Consider the following 20,063-nt stretch of genomic DNA (forward strand, 5'->3'; position numbering starts at 1 on the left):
GGATATTATGAGGCAATAAAGGTGGCAACTTACACTCCATGAATGAGTTGAATCAAGAAGAAAACCAGTGAGAGCAACTCCTACAATTCCTGGTACTGCCCCAACAGTGTTGGTAATTCCCTGTGTGCACAAATAAAAAGAAAATATCATAACACATCATCCATAGTTGAACGTATACAGAGTTATATAATTCAGGAAGGAAGAGAGGGAGGGAGAGAAGAAGAGGAGAAAGATAAGGAAGAATAGAGCCGAATCCATGTCCCAAAAACAAAAAGAAAGGATATAACTCCTAAATTCTATTCCTAGCTATCTTTGCTCCTATGCCTAACATAGCAGCAAATAATGTGCGGCATATGCAAAATGAGGGTCCCATCTTGATCCCCATTATTATATTTTGGTGTTCAAAATATAATAATAGTTGCCAACTTCCTCAGTGAAGGTAGACAAAAGAAATACATTTCAAATCTTGGCATAAAGGCAGCATCACAAGTATGTTGCACTTGTATTCATCTGAACCTTTAGAAGAGTAGATTTCCGGCCACCACCCTGCTCTGGATCTTTCAGATGCAGGATTTCGTGGCTTTTTTTTTTTCTTTTTTTTTTTTGTCGAAAAGTAGGATTTCCTGGCTTTGACTGAAGGTAAACAATAGGAAGGCTGAAACTGGAGAGGAAATTTTCAGGAAAAAATCTATGAACCTGAAAAGATAAATGATTTTCGCCATTGTTTGTGTACTATGATCCAAGCATCTAGAGCAGGACCATGTACAACACAGCGATTGACAACTGAAGCAAATTAAATCCACGTATAAGAAGGTTAGATGCCAAAACACTTTAGAGTAATACTCCAAATCACAGTAATGCTTTTCAGCTCCATCACATAATATAAAGATTAAAGTTTGTAAGCTTACGTACCAAAAGTATGCTTGCATATTCAGGCGATATATCTTGATGGGTACAATATAGTCCTGTGATCAAAGAAACAATAACACTTAACAGTTTGCAAAGAAATGGAGAACAAATCAACTTATTCCTCTATCAGTTTCCATAATCGATCTAATTACCAAATTTTATATTTTCAGTACCTGACAAGGCAAAGCTTGAGAGTGCTAAACCACCAGTGAGGATCGCCACAATTTCCCATGGGGGCAACCCTAAATCCAAAGAAGAAAGAATCATGCAAGCTGCGGGAGATAAAAAGGCAATTGTTTGACAAATCTTCCGCACCTACATGTACAAAAATGGGATACTAATGTTATGAATCTAAGTACGCAAACTAGGTCTATTTTAAGTATGTGAATGCTTAATTTTGCATTTGGAAATAAAGGGATGGCAACAGAAGCAATAAGTTTGCTTTCAATAAGAGACGAAGTATGTTAATAAGAGAGAAGGTACAATGAGGTAGAGGATGATGTAACAACGTGAAGACAGTCATGTTTATTTTATTAATGAATGAAAATTTTGATCTTTTCTGATGCCAATCATGACTAAAATAGAACAAAAACGACACGCTACGGTGTCTTTTTCGGCCAGCAAAACTAGCACCACTACTGCGTTTAAGCAAGCTCCAAATTTAGATGACATCACTAGTTCAAATGTGTTACTATTTATAAAGTTACAATAAACATAACCATTCATACATTTTAATTTATCAGTTTGTTTTTGTTTTTATTTTTATTTTTATTTTTTTACTTATCAAATAAATAAATAAATAATCAGTTTTTTTTTATAAATTCTGTATTTTACAGCATCAACCAGAAAGACTTTTGGCTGTTCCTCTTCAGATTCTCTAATTTCTTTCCTGCTAAGGAATACATATTGTTACTCTTGGCAAATTTCAAATAGATGCCAGAGTCTGAATATATATATATATATATATATATTTTTTTTTTCTTTTTAATTTTCAAAAGTTGGTTTATTAAGTTAGGTTAGAATTTACATTGGATCAATGGACACTGAAGACAAAGTATGTAAAGATAAAAAGAATAGAAAGACAAATTCACCTTTGAATTGCTAACTCACCAATTAGGATTTTTAATTTTTGCATTCACATTATTATACATGCTAGGGTTTGAAGATTGCATGTTTTGATCCATAAAAACTCTTTTTATACACAAAACTGTTTCAGAATTTTTTTATGTTAGAAATCTTAAAGGAACAAGGGCAAAGAAAAATTTATCGAACTCCAGTACGTGTTGATCAAAGGTTCAATCGATTGAAAGCATACCAGAGCTTCAATCGAGGGTTAAAATTGATTGACAAATGGACAGTGGCTTTTAATTGACAGCTTAATTAATAGATGGACGTGTTTTTTTTATGAAAGCTACTTAAATCATAATTCTTAAAGGGTTTATTTTCCTTTTCTGATTAAAACTCAAAAATCATAATTCCTTTAGACTCAAACACTATATAAACACCTCTAGACTCTCATACCCACATAGATCTCCTTATACATTATTGAGGGAGTGTAGAAAAAAAATCACATATTCATATTTTTATAGAGTGCATATAGGCACATAAAAAAACATTCTTTTCTTTTTGATCATCTAATGCGGATGATAGCTTGTGGAGCCTGAATCATTATTGAACTAAATCACACAAACAAATAACAACCGGACATGACTATTCACTGGAGGACTGAATTCACTCGTTGAAGAGTGGATCATGTGAGGACTGAATTCATTTGACTAGCAGCAGCATAGATCGGGTTTGATCATCTCCTGTGAGGACAGAGTTAACTAAGGGATTATTTTTTTATCTTTTATTTTTCCTGGAAGTTAAATCAAATAGTTAACTAAGGGATTCTTTGTTAGAGTTTGGTTAACCTCAATGTAAAACTCTGTTCTGTTTAGTGGATTCGATCTGCCAGCACTAGGTACCGTGGATTTTTTCTGTTGAGGTTTTTCACAAAAAATCAACTTTATTATATGTGATTGTTGGATTATTTATTCTTGCTCTCTGTATTAGATAATTGATATTGATTCATTTCTTAAATATTTTTTTTGTAAGTGCTTTGTTTTAAAAATATAATTATTAGATTTTAAAATAAGATATTGTTAGTTATAATTGGAAAAGATCTATTCGCCCCCTCTAGATCTATTTGGGGCATAATGCACTTTGACTAAGTCATGGTCCTCAGATTTTTCACATGCATATATTGGCACTCATATCTGAAAGAATTCCACACATTCTCGTCTTCACTACCAAAATCAGATTAGAAGACTAACATATATTAGAGCACTTGTGGTTCTGTCAATGTAAATCACATTTCCAAATTCAATTCAAAGCTCTAATAATTTCTGTTTTTAGCTATTTTTCTCTGTTGGCATTCGAAAATTGAATTCAGTTAGGACATAATACATATACTGGTTTCCATACCGTAGTGGTTTCAACTCCATTGGCTATTGAGTTATCCGCAAATTGTGCTGCAATGCTGGTCATGAAAATAGAAGCCAACGGAGGAAGCACAGAAACCTGACAAAATGATATATAAATTATGAGAAATTTTCACGATATGCTAGTACTCAATTAAACAATTGAATTGTGGATTTCCACGGAACTTCTACAGACATATTCAATATATGCTAAGCCTGATGCTGATGTTGATTTCCATGGAACTTCTACAGAAACCTGATGCTGATGTTGTTTCTATTAATAATGATACAAGACTTGCAGTTTTATCAATGTATTTTAGCTAAGTATAATGATAAAGTTAACAAAGAAGCAACCAGACATCGCCCAACTGATTTAAGGAATGGAAACATGTCATCATATGCAAGCAAATATGAGACCAGTACTAAATGAATGGCACCATATGCAGGTCAAGTGTTGCATGAGTTATTTTTCTAAGCTCACTCCTTAGTTAATGCTTGTTTATCACATCCAGTTTCCATTAGTGTGGATGAGCATTTATGACACCACAGGTCTACTTTCTCCATTCCCTCTAGTTCAAGAATACCCACTCCAACATCCTTGAAATTCTGTTCGAGTGTCAGTATGAACCAATGGTTAAAATCCCACATCATTATGAGTACCCTCCAACCATAAGAACACTAAAACAGGGTTCAGTTAAAAATTCAACATCCTTACTTCATCACATTTTTGACAAGATCATGGCATTTTCACCCCCTGATTCCTCATAACCAATAATAGGAAAAAATCATTTCCATGGTACAACTAAAGTAAGAAAAACCATTCTTGTAAACCAATGGATTTCAAAAGGAGCATCTATTGATGGGCCTGGGACCTCAAAATTTCTTAATCAAATGTTTCTGGAATTGAAGCTGTCATAAATCAAGAGTAATTTTCATTTTCTACAAATCTCAAGGATATTGGCAGCAATTTCCACTCGTCCTTCACTTCATACAATGCTACTGTGCTACAGATATTAACTCTGTTTCTCCAGTAGGTTAGATTTTCAATTTTTATAAATGGATATACTCACGTGTGTGTAAGTTTAGAGCATAAGAAAGATTGAATAAAATCTCAATACACTCATATCCAATTGGAGGATTACTTCTCTTTGATTATTATTACAATCACCGATATAGTAAGGACCTCATCCAGTCTCCTAATACCAATTTCTATGTGGTACTACTGATCAATTGCTTAAATTAGCAAAGAAGGATGAAAAAATAGCAGCGCTTCCTGTAATGTCTCTATTTTGTTGAAAGTGAATATGCTGACATTAGATGTCCCGTAAACAGAACACTACAGGGCATAGATGACTTAATATAGGATATTTAGAATATTACACAACATAAATGATGATGGCATGGTGTCTAGAATACATTATATCAAAATCCGAAATAAGATTTTACATTTCCTAGCTTATACATGAAGTTCACAAATCTTATAATCCCTTTCTGATCTTTCAAAAGATCACAGTGGACATAACTGTGCCCTTGAATATTCATCTTCTTGAATGAGTTATAAGAAGCGTGTGTGTGTGTGTGTGTTGGGGGGGGGGGGGGGGGGGGGGGGGGGGGGGGGGTTGGAAGAGAAAGAGAGAGAGAAAATAGGTATAATGGGCTTACCCATGCAGCCTCTGTCAAATTAAGGTTCAACTCCTCACTGCATGGGATGTAAGTTGATAAATAAAAATCAGTGTACTTGCAATTTAATTATATAACAAGGAAAATGGAGAAGTATTCAACATAGATGCTTCATGTTGCAGACTGAAACAAAGGTGTAAAAAAGAAACAGTTGTGTGCAAGATAATTTTCATGAGTACTTTTGAGTTAATACATTCAGCTGATAACAAAGATTTATGTAATAAAAAATTATGCAATTTATTGATTTCAGGTACAATTAAAATGCTTTTGGACTCCTTTGCCAGCCTGCCTCAAATTCCAAGAAATAGCCTCCCAGCATTTACAGGTTATATGCATTGAAAATATTCAATTGCCTTGTCATTGCAATATAACTGGTTACAATTTTCAGCAGGATTCAAAGAAACTTTCAGTGTCCATAGATTTACATGGCTAGGAAATCCGTCATGCCATTAAAGTCTGTAGAGTGAAGCCAATATCTCCCTTATTCAAATTATTAGATTATGTTCCGTTTCTATAGGTTTAAACACAGAAGCATTTCAATTTCTTTTGATTGATAATTATCGTGTTGCAGATTTTAACAAATTGAACCACCAAATACCGATTTAAAGCTTAATGAAGTTTTATGTAGTGAACAATTGTGCCTTGGAGCAAAGACAACATCTCCATGCAGTATCTATATATAGAACATCATAGTTTCCACTGACAGATATTGTAGTGCAATATAGAACATATTCACTGTTCTTTGTGTTAATTCATTATCATATAAGATACCACAATATAATATTCCACCAATTTTATAGGTTTAGTTAAGAGCAACATAACAAAAAACTTTTTGATACAAAAGACTCGGAGCACTACTACTTCCTTTTAAAAAGTCATAATTTAGAGATAACCAACTTCAAAAATTGAAAAAGCTAATAGTCACAAAGGATACCTGAAATAAGTAGGGAGCCAAGACAGACAAGTATAGTGACCCCAACTTCCACAAAAATGAGCATATATCATTGCCCGTACAGCCTGACTTTGAAAAAAGGCCTTCCATGGTATATCCTGTAAATTACAAAGAAGGTTAGAAAATCAAGACCAATAAAATATGAGTTCATTCACTAGCATATTTTTTACGGACAACAATTTAGAGCCACCAGCACATATCAGACAGAAAGAAGAGGAGAAAGAAGAATTTCATCATACCTTCAGTGAGCCACCCAACTCTTCAAAAGAAGTATTCGACGACTCTTTCCTGGAGACAGATGGAGACCCTACGAAATAGAGAATATATATCCCGATTAGGTCTGCTACTGGCTACATGTAGTATAGTATTATGCATCAAGTTTTCCCTGTGTGATGATGAGTTATTTTACTGCCGAAGTTCATTATCTCATATATAATTTAATTGAGATCCTTTCGCACGAAGCCATCAATGTCCGATGGACGATTCGTTTGAAAAAGAAATTAGTCAGGTGATGCATGACGAATAGTGTGCTCTAAAACCAAGTTGATGTATGACAGTGCTTTGATACAAAACTGATGTAGAACCAGAAAGAAAGCAGAAGACAGATGGAGAGGTGAAACTAGAAGAAGGGAGTGAGAAGAGAAGCGAAGGAAATGACAACAAAGAGTGAATAGATAGGCTGGACAGATAGAGGGGTTGAGGAAAGCAAGAACAGAAGAGGCGGAGCACAGAGAGTAATCTGAAGAACACAATACTCAATTCACAGAAACTGAATTGTTTGACTACATAATAGCCTTTGTATAGGAAAAAGCAGAAACAACCCCCCCCCCCCCCCCCCCCCCCCCAAAAAAAAAAAAAAAATCCTTAAAATTAAAACATTACCAAAATAACAAAAAATAAATAAATAAACTAACCCTAATGATCTTATCTATCTTTGTCTGTTCTCCAAAAGTAAAGGTGAAAGACGTGTAGCTCATGTGTGCTAGTCATATTTTGTTATCCATCATCAGGTCAATTACTCTTAATAATATTGGACAAGGAATCCAAGTACTTACTACTGATATAGATATTGGCGCTACCAGTACGTCTCAGAGCAGAGAGTGGGAGAAAAATTCACAACAATGCCTTCCATTTCAAGTTCATGCTACTTGTCATAGGGTGGAAGCTTAATCATTTAAGGTTCCTCTATTGCCATCTACACACTGACTTCTTATCCATTGTCTTCATGCCAACCACAGTTGTAAGATAACTAGAGAAATTCAAAAGGAATTCCCTTGGGAAAGTGGAGGTTTGTAGCTGAATATCACGTTGTGAGAAATGGATAATAGATGTACTTTAAAGAACATGTGTCAATGGACATTCAACTTGTCAGGTTCCACCCACGCTGTGTAGATATTGTCCGCTTTGCACTCTCTTTGTACTCACAGTTTTCAAAACGTGTCTGTCCCACCCTTATAAGTGCCAACAACCTCCCCCCCAGCGACATGGGACATCACATAACTTCTAAAAGTCATAAAAGAAAAAGTCGATAAATCTGGAAGCTTGGGGCTGACTGTAGTATTTCTTTTTGCAAAATGCATTCTTGACAATAATCCAAGTCAAGCATGCCCTTAGTCTTCAATGGACTTCGAAATTAGTCAACTGGTCATTTATGAATTATGATATAGAATAAATGATGACTAAAGAAGAAAAAGAAATACATGCTTACATGATACAGCGGCAAGTGAAGGGTGTCCTTCTTTAACAAACTGAAATCCCAAAAACCTTCAAGATTTTTGGATGATGACACGAGTAAAAGATCATGTATCAGTAACATCTTCATATTGGCAATTTTGAAAAATAAAAACAACTGGTCTTCGATTACGCTAAAATATTTCTTCAAAGATGACAATTATTAAATGAGGTCGCTGTAGAACCATGAAAAATATTTTCATTGTATTTAAATAAAAAGAATCACATGTTGCATAAATTTAGAAGTGGCTTACTCCAGACTCCATAGTAAATAGATTTAATAAAATAAAAGTACATAGCAACAGATCTTTAGCAGCTGTTAAGATGAAAATTCAATCCAACCATTTGGAAGGAAGTGCAATGACCCTTAGGCCTTAAGTTCAATGTATGCTACCAATAGCAATTTTAAACCTTATTCAAAAGACCACGATAGTGCGATAATCAGAAATTTTATTAATAGCCACTCACCAGGCTATCCCAAAAAAGCCAAATATGTAGAATACAGATTCCCAACCAAAATTTTGGATAAGGGGAGGAGCCAAAAGAAGCCTGCAAGATTTTCCAGAATTAGAATGACTAAGAAACAAACCCTGAGCGATACAAATAAATTGAGCAAAAATGACTAAATTTGCAAGATTCTGAATTTAAACCGAATTTAAACTATGATATAATCTTGCAAGGGATAGAAATTCAAGATTTATATTAATTATAATTAGATAGACAATTCACCATTTATCTTCTCAGAGAGAATCCAAGAACCAATACAAGGATAATGAAAACACATGTGAAGCTTCAATATTTACAACCTTTTATCATCTTCTTCATACATTTGTAGCATAAGTTGGCAATCTAAGATTGGGGATAAAACTAGAATATAAATATATATATATATATATATATTGAAAATTTAATGAACAGATTTAAAAATTACACGTTTAAGTCATATACATGGCTCTTGACAGGCACATCAACCATCCCCAAACCATTGGGATAAGACAATATAATGAGATGAACATCATAAATTATGATGGTTGTCTTCCATCTGATTGAAAATCTCTCTCTCACAAGACAGTTACAAACAAGAGCATGAAAAATAAGAAAACAAGCTGCTTGCATGACTTTGCCACGCTTACAAATCAAGGAATTAAAACGTAGTCATGATCACCAATGGTGTAACATAGGTTATGTAACAGTTTTGCTCATCAGAGTCGTAAGCCTTTTTCAACCTTAAGAATCTTGGTCAAAACAAATCTATATGAACTTTTAACTTCAAGATCCAATAAAAACCTGGTTTCAATGATTTCTAATGGATTTTGTTGAATCCTTACAGGTGGTTCCAACATGAGTGATTGTTTATAAATTAAATTTAAGGCTCTATTAGCAGTAAATGATTTCTGTTTAGTGGATTTTATTAAAGGGATAATTACACTGACCTCCCATAAATTAACATTCAAAAACAATTTATGTAAGTAACTCTTTAGTCTCTTTATACAAAACTGAGAAGCCTAAAAGACAAGGAAATAATAAATCAATAATTTAACATTTAGAAAGTGATTAACTACAATACCAAAAGATAAGCCATTATGGACCAATTTAGCACTGTGTTACGTTTATAGTGAAACATACCCCATGACACTTCCAACACTCAAACCACCAAAAACAAATGATACAGCCCGTGACCGCTCTTCCAATGGTATTGTCCTGCATCAAGAGTTGGAACAGTACCACAAATGTCAATAAAAGTAAATAAATAAATAAAAACATAAAATGAAGATAAATGTCAGGTTAACTTCTTAGCAGTACAGTAATTAAAAAATCATTAGAATATAATATGAGAGAATAATGGTCTGGTGGCACTTTCTTTTGGATTCACTACTACAAGTAATGGGTTCAATCCCTACCCCATACTACAACTTTTTAGTCATTATTTGTGCAGAAAGGACATCACAAACGCGGATTGTGGGCAAGTCGTGGATTCTAGAATTGAATTTGAGAACTCTACAAATTGAGTTCACAAATTTGGGGCGAATCCGCTCCCAACTTGCCAATTCGCGCGCAGAGCTTGGGAGTGTGAAACCCTTGCGCAAATTATGTGGCTCAGGGGCTGAAGCCTTTTTAGTCTAAGGATATGTTCAAGAAACCCAAGATCCAAATTTCAAGAAATCACCAATTCATATGGCCATTGACTTTCTCAAAACCAATCTGAAGCACAACTCCTTTGTTTCTCCCACTTTATTGTCCTCTTCAACCACCTCATTTGAAAGTAAAATTGTGCCTAGGATCTGTCTTCCACATTTAAAAGTCCCCTGAGATGAAGAACTTGTCTCATGCAAGATGCTCCAAATTCTTCCAGACAATACCCTCTGAATCAACTTATTCAGAATAGAGATGACTTACTGTTATAGGTCTTCCTTCTAATGGAGATATCTTCTTTTAAGAATTTGAGCAACAATGGTGGCATTAGTGCATTTATTTATACTTTTTATTTCATTGAATTCCTCAATATTATTCTTAAGAACATTTTTATAACATCCCCACAATCTTCGAAAAGCAAACATGGCAAATCCATTGACCAATGCACTTTTCTCTTTCCATCTCAACCACTTGAATGCATAACTAGTACTTGCCTGAACAAGTAACTATTTCGAGACCAACCAAAGATGATGAGCTTTACTGAAAATTCCATCTTTCTTATTATCTAACAAAGTTTCTCCTCTCATCTTCACTCTTCTAATCAGACTCACTGTTTGGCAAAAATAGCCAGTATAAGAAGTAGTCCAACTCCCAAATAGTTAAGAAGAAAAGGTTCAGAAATGAAAGAAGACAATACATGGAAAGCATGACCATCAACCAATAATCTAACATGAAAACCACAACACAGCACACAGTGCAGACTACAGAGATCTTGTTCAAATATCAGTGCCCATAGTTTATCGCATAAAAAATAGTAAGAAATAATAAATAAATAAATAAAATTTAAGAAGAACAAAAAACTATCCAGTATTTCACGTGCCTGGCAATTAGATCAGTTGCAGCTGAAGGGGAAACACCTTCTCCTATTCCAACCTAAATTTGAGACACAAGAAAAATTCCGATTAAGATGATTGGAATAAGTAACAATGAATAGCCACTAAAGCCAAGCTGACGCCATTAATGCCTAAAAATACTACTTAAATCTACCGAATAATCAAATTAAAGGTAATGAGAATGGGCAGAGACAAATAAAAAAGAATAAAACTGGATGATTCAGTGAAACCAATTGAATGTTAATGCAAGAATGCAGACACGTTACAAAAAGTTTGAAGCTTAGATTTCCAAGACCATCAAGCCAACATCCTCACCTACCAAACAAGGAACTTACTAAAATTCTTGATAAAACTAGTCCAGGCATAAACCCTGCAACAGAAGGAACAAGAGCTGTGGCCAGCGACCAAGTCAGGACTCCAATCTGAAGAACTTTTCTGCACCAGCAACAAGATAACTGCTCAGCGTTATGCATCAATCACACCACTAGATTAGATCTAAAATGAAGATACAATGCTAGCTACAAATGCATGTAATATGATGATAGTCAAGGCTGACTCTGGAAAAAAAAAAAAAAATTAGAGTTACTGTTTCTAAAACAAATGGAAGTTGAGTTGTTTTTACATGTTTGCTCATAATCTTCTTGATCAAGGAATACATTAAATTTATTTAGCCAGTTTGTTTTTAAATTACCAGTTTGCTGGAGCAGCTGAGGTTCAAGATTTGGTTCCCATAATAATATAAGATGTCCACATGAACAAATATGTTGGGAAAAAATAGGATTTAAGAAAGCTCATTGGGAAAAGAGTTATGCATTGTCATTTTCCTTCAATGTCATTTTCCAGTTCTCTCTGTCTTTCTTTTGCAAAAATGGTCATTTTTCCTTCACCCATTAGCACACACTGTTCCAATTTGATCCATAATGTTTTTATCTCTACAGGGTTTATGGTACTTTGTTGTGTCAAATTGAACACTGTTATCAGGACAATTATTTGGCCAGGAAAAATATTGACCAGGGTGAGGCATTCATAAGTTAGGGCCATACAATCTATTCTGGATCAAGATGATGAAATTAATCATACGAGAACAGATTCCACATTTCAGCGGGATAAATCATTTATGAGATAAAAACAATAACTAGCTCAACAACATGACAATTGTAATTTTGGATAATCGAAGCTTTTGTTGGTGCACTAATCTGATGGTAGATAGTACATGAATGAAGTGACAGCAGAATAAGGTTTAGCGCAGAAAGAAAGTCAATAAGTGCAATGAGTACGGGTAACAATAAATATGCGCAACACATACATCTACCTGAGTAAAGAGATCCAATATGGGAGATTGTTTAGCTAATGTTGCGCCTTGTTAAAATTATGAATTATCAAGGGTTTATGTCTTTTGAGAACATTAAAAGGTTATATTGGAATAGAAAGTCCATGAACAGGATTGGTTTCTGTTGGTTTACAATCAGTCATCTTGATCAAATTCAAACATAACAAGTTATATAAGCCTTAAGGCTTATTATTTGATTGCAGATAAAACTGCATGATTCACATACGATTGATGCATCTTTGAGAATGACTGTCATTAGAAAGAAGAATAAACCATCCAATTGACATGTTTCATCTGCTATTTCCTCTTTCCACTTTAAATCAGAATATCCAACACAACAGAGACTTCTCCCCAACCATTTGGGGTGGGCTGCATGAATCATTTGTTGCAATATATATCTAGAGTTATAACTTCAGTTAAACCATACTCTGACACATAGTCCATGTTAATGTTGGTCTTCTCATTCCCCTAACATGACCCTTAATGTGGAACATGTCACTTTAATGAAATTATTGATTTTCACTGCATATATCAAACCATCTCAGTTGATTTTCTCTCACTTTATCTCTCATCATTAACAGTTGGCAACATAATTTTTTTCTTAGTAAGTTATGTGGAAATAGAAGTTCACAGTAGTCTGCTAAATAATCAATACATTTAAACGAATTTAAGATACAACTGGATCTTCAAAAACTTACCTTCCACCAAATAGCTTTGCAAGCCACCCTCCAGGCAACTGACTTAACGCATATCCCCAAAAGAAAGACGATTGCACTAATCCAGCAACAGATGAGTTCCACCCAAACTGGTGTGACATTGGAATTATTGCGATACTCAAGTTTACCTACCCAATTAAACATACAAACAATTGATATCCAACTAATACACAAGAACCAAAAAACCCAACAAGCAATGTCATCCATAGTCCTTAACTTTTTCCTTCAAATTCAAACAAAAATGACCAGTGTTTTTTTTAATCATTTTTCCCAATCATAAACACCCAATAGCAACATGAGCAACTCCATTTCAAAGCAAAAAGAAAAAAAGAAAAAGAAAAAAAAAAGATCATAATGGTTCGCTAATCGTAAAAACATCATTCAAGAGTATAAACTGTTTACAGAAATGTCCAAGAGACTTATTTGAATCAATCACCTTATCCATGTTACAGATAACAAAGGCCAACGATGTGGTGCCAATGATTTTGTATCTTTGAGGAACATTCTTCAATGGCGGCCAATTCCAATCAAAAGCCATTTTCTCAACCCCACTTCCAGTTTCCAATTGATCCTCAGATGCCGCTATAGAACCCGTTTGGTCCAATTCATCGATTCGAAGTCCAGTAAGTACTTCCTTGACCCTCTCAGTTTCTGCAACATTTTCCTTCTCTTTGATGCCGCAAGAAACCCTGAATCTCAAGCGATGTTGAGAAGGAAACATACGCAAGTGACGGTGCTTCAATGAAGAGTTAAAAATTGAGCTCTGATAATTATTAGTATTAGTACAGTGAGAAAGATAGCATAAATTGGTTTCAGTTTGAAATGTGAACTTCGACATTTTTCAAACAGAAAAAACTTTGTTTGAGTGAGGAGGAGGAGGAGGAAGAAGAAGTTGAGAAATGAAATTTGGGGTTATGTTATACTACGTAGTACTACTGTATGTGTTTATGTGATCAATAGAATTAGAGGTAGAAAGAGGAAGGTCGTCTGCTTGGTAAAGGTAAAGAAGAGTCGATAGGAGGTGACACGGCCACGGAAGATCGGGTTTGTGGTTGGTATTGAATTGGGTATATTCGGAATATTTGGTTCCTCCACTCTAATTGGATTTGGACCCATTCGGATTGGTATTGTGTATCACGTCACGACTCCTTTGCTAAATATATATATTTTTTTTACTTTTGATGGAATGAACAATGTAGATGTAGACCGGTGGACATTCAATCCAATTCTCAGTGATTGAATATGTTAATGGATTAAACTCTGACAAATCTCATTCAATCTGTAATCTGCTCACAATAAATTATATACAAATATATATTAAAATTTGATCTGTTAATGACTATTGTGTTTTAGTTTGTTGTGTTATAGGTTCCGTGTGCCTATGTTAATGTGTTCACGAGGCTATTGACTTTTGTGTAATTGTGTTAGTAATATAAAAAATAATATTTTTGACCACAATAATATGTTGACAAAAAATTCTGATACCTACGTAAATGACTCTATAACACAGCAACTCTTAAATTTAGTAAAATGTAACAACCAAAAAATAGTATTTTCTTCCAAATCAAATTGAGATTCTGGCCAGATAAACATGAAAGGTTTAGATGGAGAATGGCAACTTGCTCCACTCTTTTGGCTAAGTTCTATAAAATATGCTTTCATAGTTCAATAGCGTCGTTTCAATTCATTACCGTTGTTGAAAAATACGTGTAGAAAAAGATGGGAGGGTTTTGTAAATGATTGTGAGGGAAGGATTGTGAGCATAGGAAGGGAGAGAGTGTTGTGGGCAAATAATTTGTTGCCATGTGGAAGTTGAAGTTTTTCGTCGGTATATTATTGTCGTCAAAAGTAGTATTTTTTTTTCTTTTTAATGATCGCAGTAGTTAAAGCAGTTTTACAATTAATGAAATTGGTGACCGTTCATTTATTAAACCATTTGAAAAAATTCAATCATAAATTTGAATCAATTCGATCGGATGTTTGATAGATAGAATTGAATATTTTCATAAATCAAATTAAAATAGAATTAGATTACATTTAAATCATAATCTAATCTGATTTGATCCGATTCAATTCGTGCCACTCCTAATTAATTGTAGAGATGATAATGATTTCATGCTAACTTGTACCGTGCCAAACCCGAATTTATTTAAATATTGACAAGCCAAGTTTGAATTGGGCTAAATCAAGCCCGAACAAATTAAAAATTGACTTGGCAAAATGCCCTGCTCACTGATAGAATTCAAAAAACAAAAAATGACGTCAACTTAGAACTCTATGGGTATTACTTATTGTGCAAGAGTTGCTGTTGAAGAGTCGTGGCTAAAAAAACTAATTGGGACATTCGGTCGCAATCAAAATTGAAATTTTAGCGTGAAATGCTAAAAGTACGATTTATGATGCGAGATTGCATGGATGGCAGCACTAAGACACTATGACCCTGAATGTCTTTTTTTTTTTTTTTTTTTATATTGATAATGAATTAATTATTAATTTACCTACAGTGAGTTCATAATGGTGTGATGATTTACTTTTTTATAATAAAAAATTCAAGAATTGATAATATTACTAAAAAAAAAAACATTGACTTTTTTGTTGGGACAAATAAAAAATAAAAAGGTGGACAGACTTTATGAGACAAAGTAAGGACAACGTATCATTCTGATTCTAGTGTCCACATGAGTAAATTGTGAATTGTGTGTAGCTAGGATTATTTGTTAGGAAAAAATAATGAGTTAATTTTATTGAAACAATTTTTAAAAATTACTATAAGTCAAATTACAAATTTTTGATACATTTTTTATTCACACTCCAAACATTAATTTTGGTTAGTGTCATACTGCAGTTATGCAGACATGGATAACAAATAGTTCTTTTAATCCATGTCCGCATGTATTTCAAATTTTGAACACTTTGGATTTATTTTTAGAAATTACGATATAATTTTATCCATTTCAGTTAGAATAATGATAAAACACCGAACATTTATATGCGAATGGACACCTAATCTAATATTTGACCACCTCATCTAATTAGAGTTATCCTAGAAAATAATATTTTTACAAATGACAAGTATACCCTTAATGTATATAAATATAATAAATAATTAAATAATGTAGTCCAAACTTTTAACCCAGCACGTGTCTTTACTAATATATATATATTGGTTTGAAACTTAAGCAAGGATCTCTCCCTCTTCCGCATTAATCACCTCCTCATCCCTGTAGAAATCATCCTTCTTCAAAAACAAACCGAACTTCTCCAATGGACCTAGATTCTCAAAGTATTTGACAATTAGAAGACTGTCGACTTCGAGGACAATCACACTATACAATATCAAACTTCTATATGGGAGCTATTCTAGTTTGAAACTTATGAGAGGGTCTTCTCTTCTTCATCAATCACCTCCTCATCCCAGTAGAAATCATCCTTCTTCAAAAACAAACCGAACTTCTCCAATGGACTTAGATTCTCAAAGTATTTGACAATTAGAAGACTCTCAACTTCGAGGACAATCACACTATACAATATCAAACTTCTATATGGGAGCTATTCTAGTTTGAAACTTATGCGAAGGTCTTCTCTTCTTCATCAATCACCTCCTCATTCTCGTAGAAATCATCCTTCTTCAAAAACAAACCGAACTTCTCCAATGGACTTAGATTCTCAAAGTATTTGACAATTAGAAGACTGTCGACTTCGAGGACAATCACACTATACAATATCAAACTTCTATATGGGAGCTATTCTAGTTTGAAACTTATGCGAGGGTCTTCTCTTCTTCATCAATCACCTCCTCATCCCCGTAGAAATCATCTTTCTTCATAAACAAACCGAACTTCTCCAATGGACTTAGATTCTCAAAGTATTTGACAATTAGAAGACTGTCGACTTCGAGGACAATCACACTATACAATATCAAACTTCTATATGGGAGCTATTCTAGTTTGAAACTTATGCGAGAGTCTTCTCTTCTTCATCAATCACCTCCTCATCCCCGTAGAAATCATCCTTCTTCATAAACAAACCGAACTTCTCCAATGGACTTAGATTCTCAAAGTATTTGACAATTAGAAGACTGACAATTAGAAGACTGTCGACTTCGAGGACAATCACACTATACAATATCAAACTTCTATATGGGAGCTATTCTAGTTTGAAACTTATGCGAGGGTCTTCTCTTCTTCATCAATCACCTCCTCATCCCCGTAGAAATCATCCTTCTTCAAAAACAAACCGAACTTCTCCAATGGACTTAGATTCTCAAAGTATTTGACAATTAGAAGACTGTCGACTTCGAGGACAATCACACTATACAATATCAAACTTCTATATGGGAGCTATTCTAGTTTGAAACTTATGCGAGGGTCTTCTCTTCTTCATCAATCACCTCCTCATCCCCGTAGAAATCATCCTTCTTCATAAACAAACCGAACTCCTCCAATGGTTTAGTTGATTTCTATGGGGATGAGGAGGTGATTGATGCAAAAGAGGGAGAGATCCTAGCATAATCTTCAAACCAGAATAGCTCCTATATTGTTTGATGTTGTATAGTGTAGTCAAGCCTGTAAAATAAAGAATTGCCACGCGGAAAATTATCAAGGATAATGCTAAGTACGACCTACACTGGATTGCGTACACATTCACAACTGACTTTAAGTCTTGCAGTTTTGTATAGCACTAAGCTGGTGATGGTTTGTAAAGTCTTGCAATTTTGTATAGCACTAAGCTGCTGATAGTTTGGGACTTTGTATTGCCACTGCAATGCCAATATTTTGGTGTTGCTTTGGCTAGGTGTTGTTACTTTGACTTTTTCTAGAACTTTGTCTTTTCTCAGTTTCCTGTTGTTGATTTGGCATGTGCCTTATTTGTACAATTTTAATTCATTGATATATACATTCACCTGTTACATTCCACTTCATGCTACAAAAATTATTCCTGTGTTTCTCCTTCACATTTGTGGTTTTTGGTCGCCCTAAAAAAAAATGAGGGTGCACAGTGCATCTAAGTCCCACTTTAAAGCGCCTTGTTAATAAATTCAAATATTATGGTTGGACTTTTAGATATTCATATATTGTGACTTAAATGAGAAGCCTTTTTAATAGCTTGAAGGGAGAAAATGAGAGCAAAAAAAAATAAAAGAGCATGATGTTGAAACAAGGAAATTCCCAATTTATAATGCAAAGAGAATATTGGAAATTGAAAAAAGAAAATTGAAATTTTATAATATTCCCATACAGTCAGGCCCACGGCCCCAACACACACCAACTAGCCCAAGGCAATTTGGTTCTTCTTGCAGAGAAGAGGCGTAATCTGAAGGTGTCAATGAAGGAGGAGATGCTAAGGCCTAATTTGGTTCTTCAAAGTAACTTGAATATTTAAGATTGAACCATGGTGATATATGAAAATCATGCTCTAATTTAACTAGAAAATCTGAAAGACAAGCCATTGAAAGTTTGCTTGAACAATGTTCGTGATAAAGTTGCCATGTAAATAAATAATCAATGAGCCATTGGTCTAATGGTATCATCTTCTGCTTTCTCTCAAAAGGAAGGCAAGATGTTCAAATCCGTAGCGGACAATTTGTGAAATGTTAGTATATAAACAAACGCTACGTAATTTGAATCTATGATGTTAGGGCTATAATACACTATGTTTTCAATATGATATTATTGTTTCTTTGCAAACAAATGATGTGATCCACATTCACCTTTCTTGAGAGATTGCACCATCCAAAAGTATAATAACTATATCTATACTACTAATAAAAGTGGATTCAATGTATAATACTTATATGCACTTTATAATACTTATTTTAATTATAAAAAAAATTAAATGGTTTTCACGCTTCCCAAGGGACACAAACTTTGACAAAACTTTCACATCTATTGGTTTTATTATAAGATATGATATCTTATACGAAATTTAAACATTTTTTATTATTTATATCTTATATGAAATTTAAACATTTTTTATTATTTATATATTTTTTAACAATTTTATATTACTTTGTATTTCAAATAAAACAATGAATTAATATCTTTTGAATTAAATTTTTGTTATTAATAATTTAATTTAGAAACACGCAACGTTTCGTTATACTGATCTAATTGCACATTGCTTACTTTCTTCAAGCGACACATACGTTCATGACTTTCCTTTTTTAAGGGACACAAATGTTTAGCAAAAGTTGCACATCGATCGATAGATTGTGTTATAGTTATATATAAGTCAGGAAATGACTTATTCAATAGGAAGTTTTGGCATTGAAATAGAAAAAAGACAAAACGAGGTCGGGAGACGGTTGTTAACAAAGACGAGAAGTTTGGGAATTGTTGATTGAATCTTGTTGACGAAGAGCTGCAGAAATCATTAAGAAAGAAAGAATAAAAATAGCAGAACACCCCCTGATCGTCTCTATTTAACATTATCCAATCATTAACCTCTTTCACAAAAATACTATTAAAAATCTTCATGTGAAACTCTAACTTTATATTCCTTATTGTACTAAATGTTTGCAATTTTAGGGTTATCTAACACAGTATATGGATGGTGGCCTCAATGATGCATCAACCAATGAGTTTCAGGTTTTTTTTTCTTTTTCTTTTACTATCATGTGTGTGTGTATATATACACACATATATATCTCTTTCTATTGGACTTGAGAAAGTATTATATATATTTTTAACACCCTTGTAAACTAAACAAATTACTAATATTTTTTAAAATTGGATAAATTATTGTTGATAAAGAATTAGTTTTACATTCAAACACCTTTTAAACTAAATTCTTATTCTCCTTCGTTGTTCACATTGATGGTTACGTAATTAAATTAAATCACCACTCCAATGAAATTAGAATTAAAATTTTATTTTTCAATGAAAATAAATGATAGTAGATATAACCAATTCAGGAATATATCTTTTATTATCAAAGTCAACAGTTGTGCCATTTTTATCCGTATATATAAATTATTAGCATATTTTACAATTTTGGACATGGCATGTGTAATTAATTATAATAAATGAAAAAATTCAAACCTATGTAAGTTTCATATATACCAAGTTTTAACAATTAAGGAGTTACATTCACATTCAACCACCTCTTCTTCCAAAAATTAGGATTATGAAAAAAAAGAAAAGAAAATTCGCATGCCCAGCATGCAAGTGTGAAGTGACATAGATTTAGATATGACTAAAGGGCTAGATTCACATACATGTAATTAGGAGGATTTCAGGCGTGTTTAGGTTCTTTACA

The 20,063-nt window shown here is 33.6% G+C and overlaps 1 protein-coding gene across 1 annotated transcript; it reads right to left on the minus strand.

Annotated features, from left to right (window-relative positions):
* Positions 1-46: 46 nt before the first annotated feature.
* On the minus strand, positions 47-13,807 carry LOC132279832 (probable anion transporter 6, chloroplastic). Its single transcript, XM_059781879.1, has 14 exons — positions 13,243-13,807; positions 12,789-12,934; positions 11,096-11,195; positions 10,748-10,800; positions 9,361-9,435; positions 8,203-8,283; positions 7,712-7,767; positions 6,243-6,310; positions 5,986-6,101; positions 5,034-5,070; positions 3,376-3,471; positions 1,083-1,151; positions 913-965; positions 47-120 (listed from the first exon to the last, which is right to left on the minus strand). The coding sequence occupies exons 1-12, from the start codon at positions 13,642-13,644 to the stop codon at positions 1,107-1,109; spliced, it is 1,275 nt and encodes a 424-aa protein (XP_059637862.1). The 5' UTR covers positions 13,645-13,807; the 3' UTR covers positions 47-120; positions 913-965; positions 1,083-1,106.
* Positions 13,808-20,063: the final 6,256 nt, after the last annotated feature.

Source organism: Cornus florida, unplaced genomic scaffold (assembly GCF_030987335.1).
Source record: "Cornus florida cultivar Cherokee Brave unplaced genomic scaffold, ASM3098733v1 CherokeeBrave_3.0.0_Hap2_Chr10, whole genome shotgun sequence".
NCBI classification, from domain to species: domain Eukaryota; kingdom Viridiplantae; phylum Streptophyta; class Magnoliopsida; order Cornales; family Cornaceae; genus Cornus; species Cornus florida.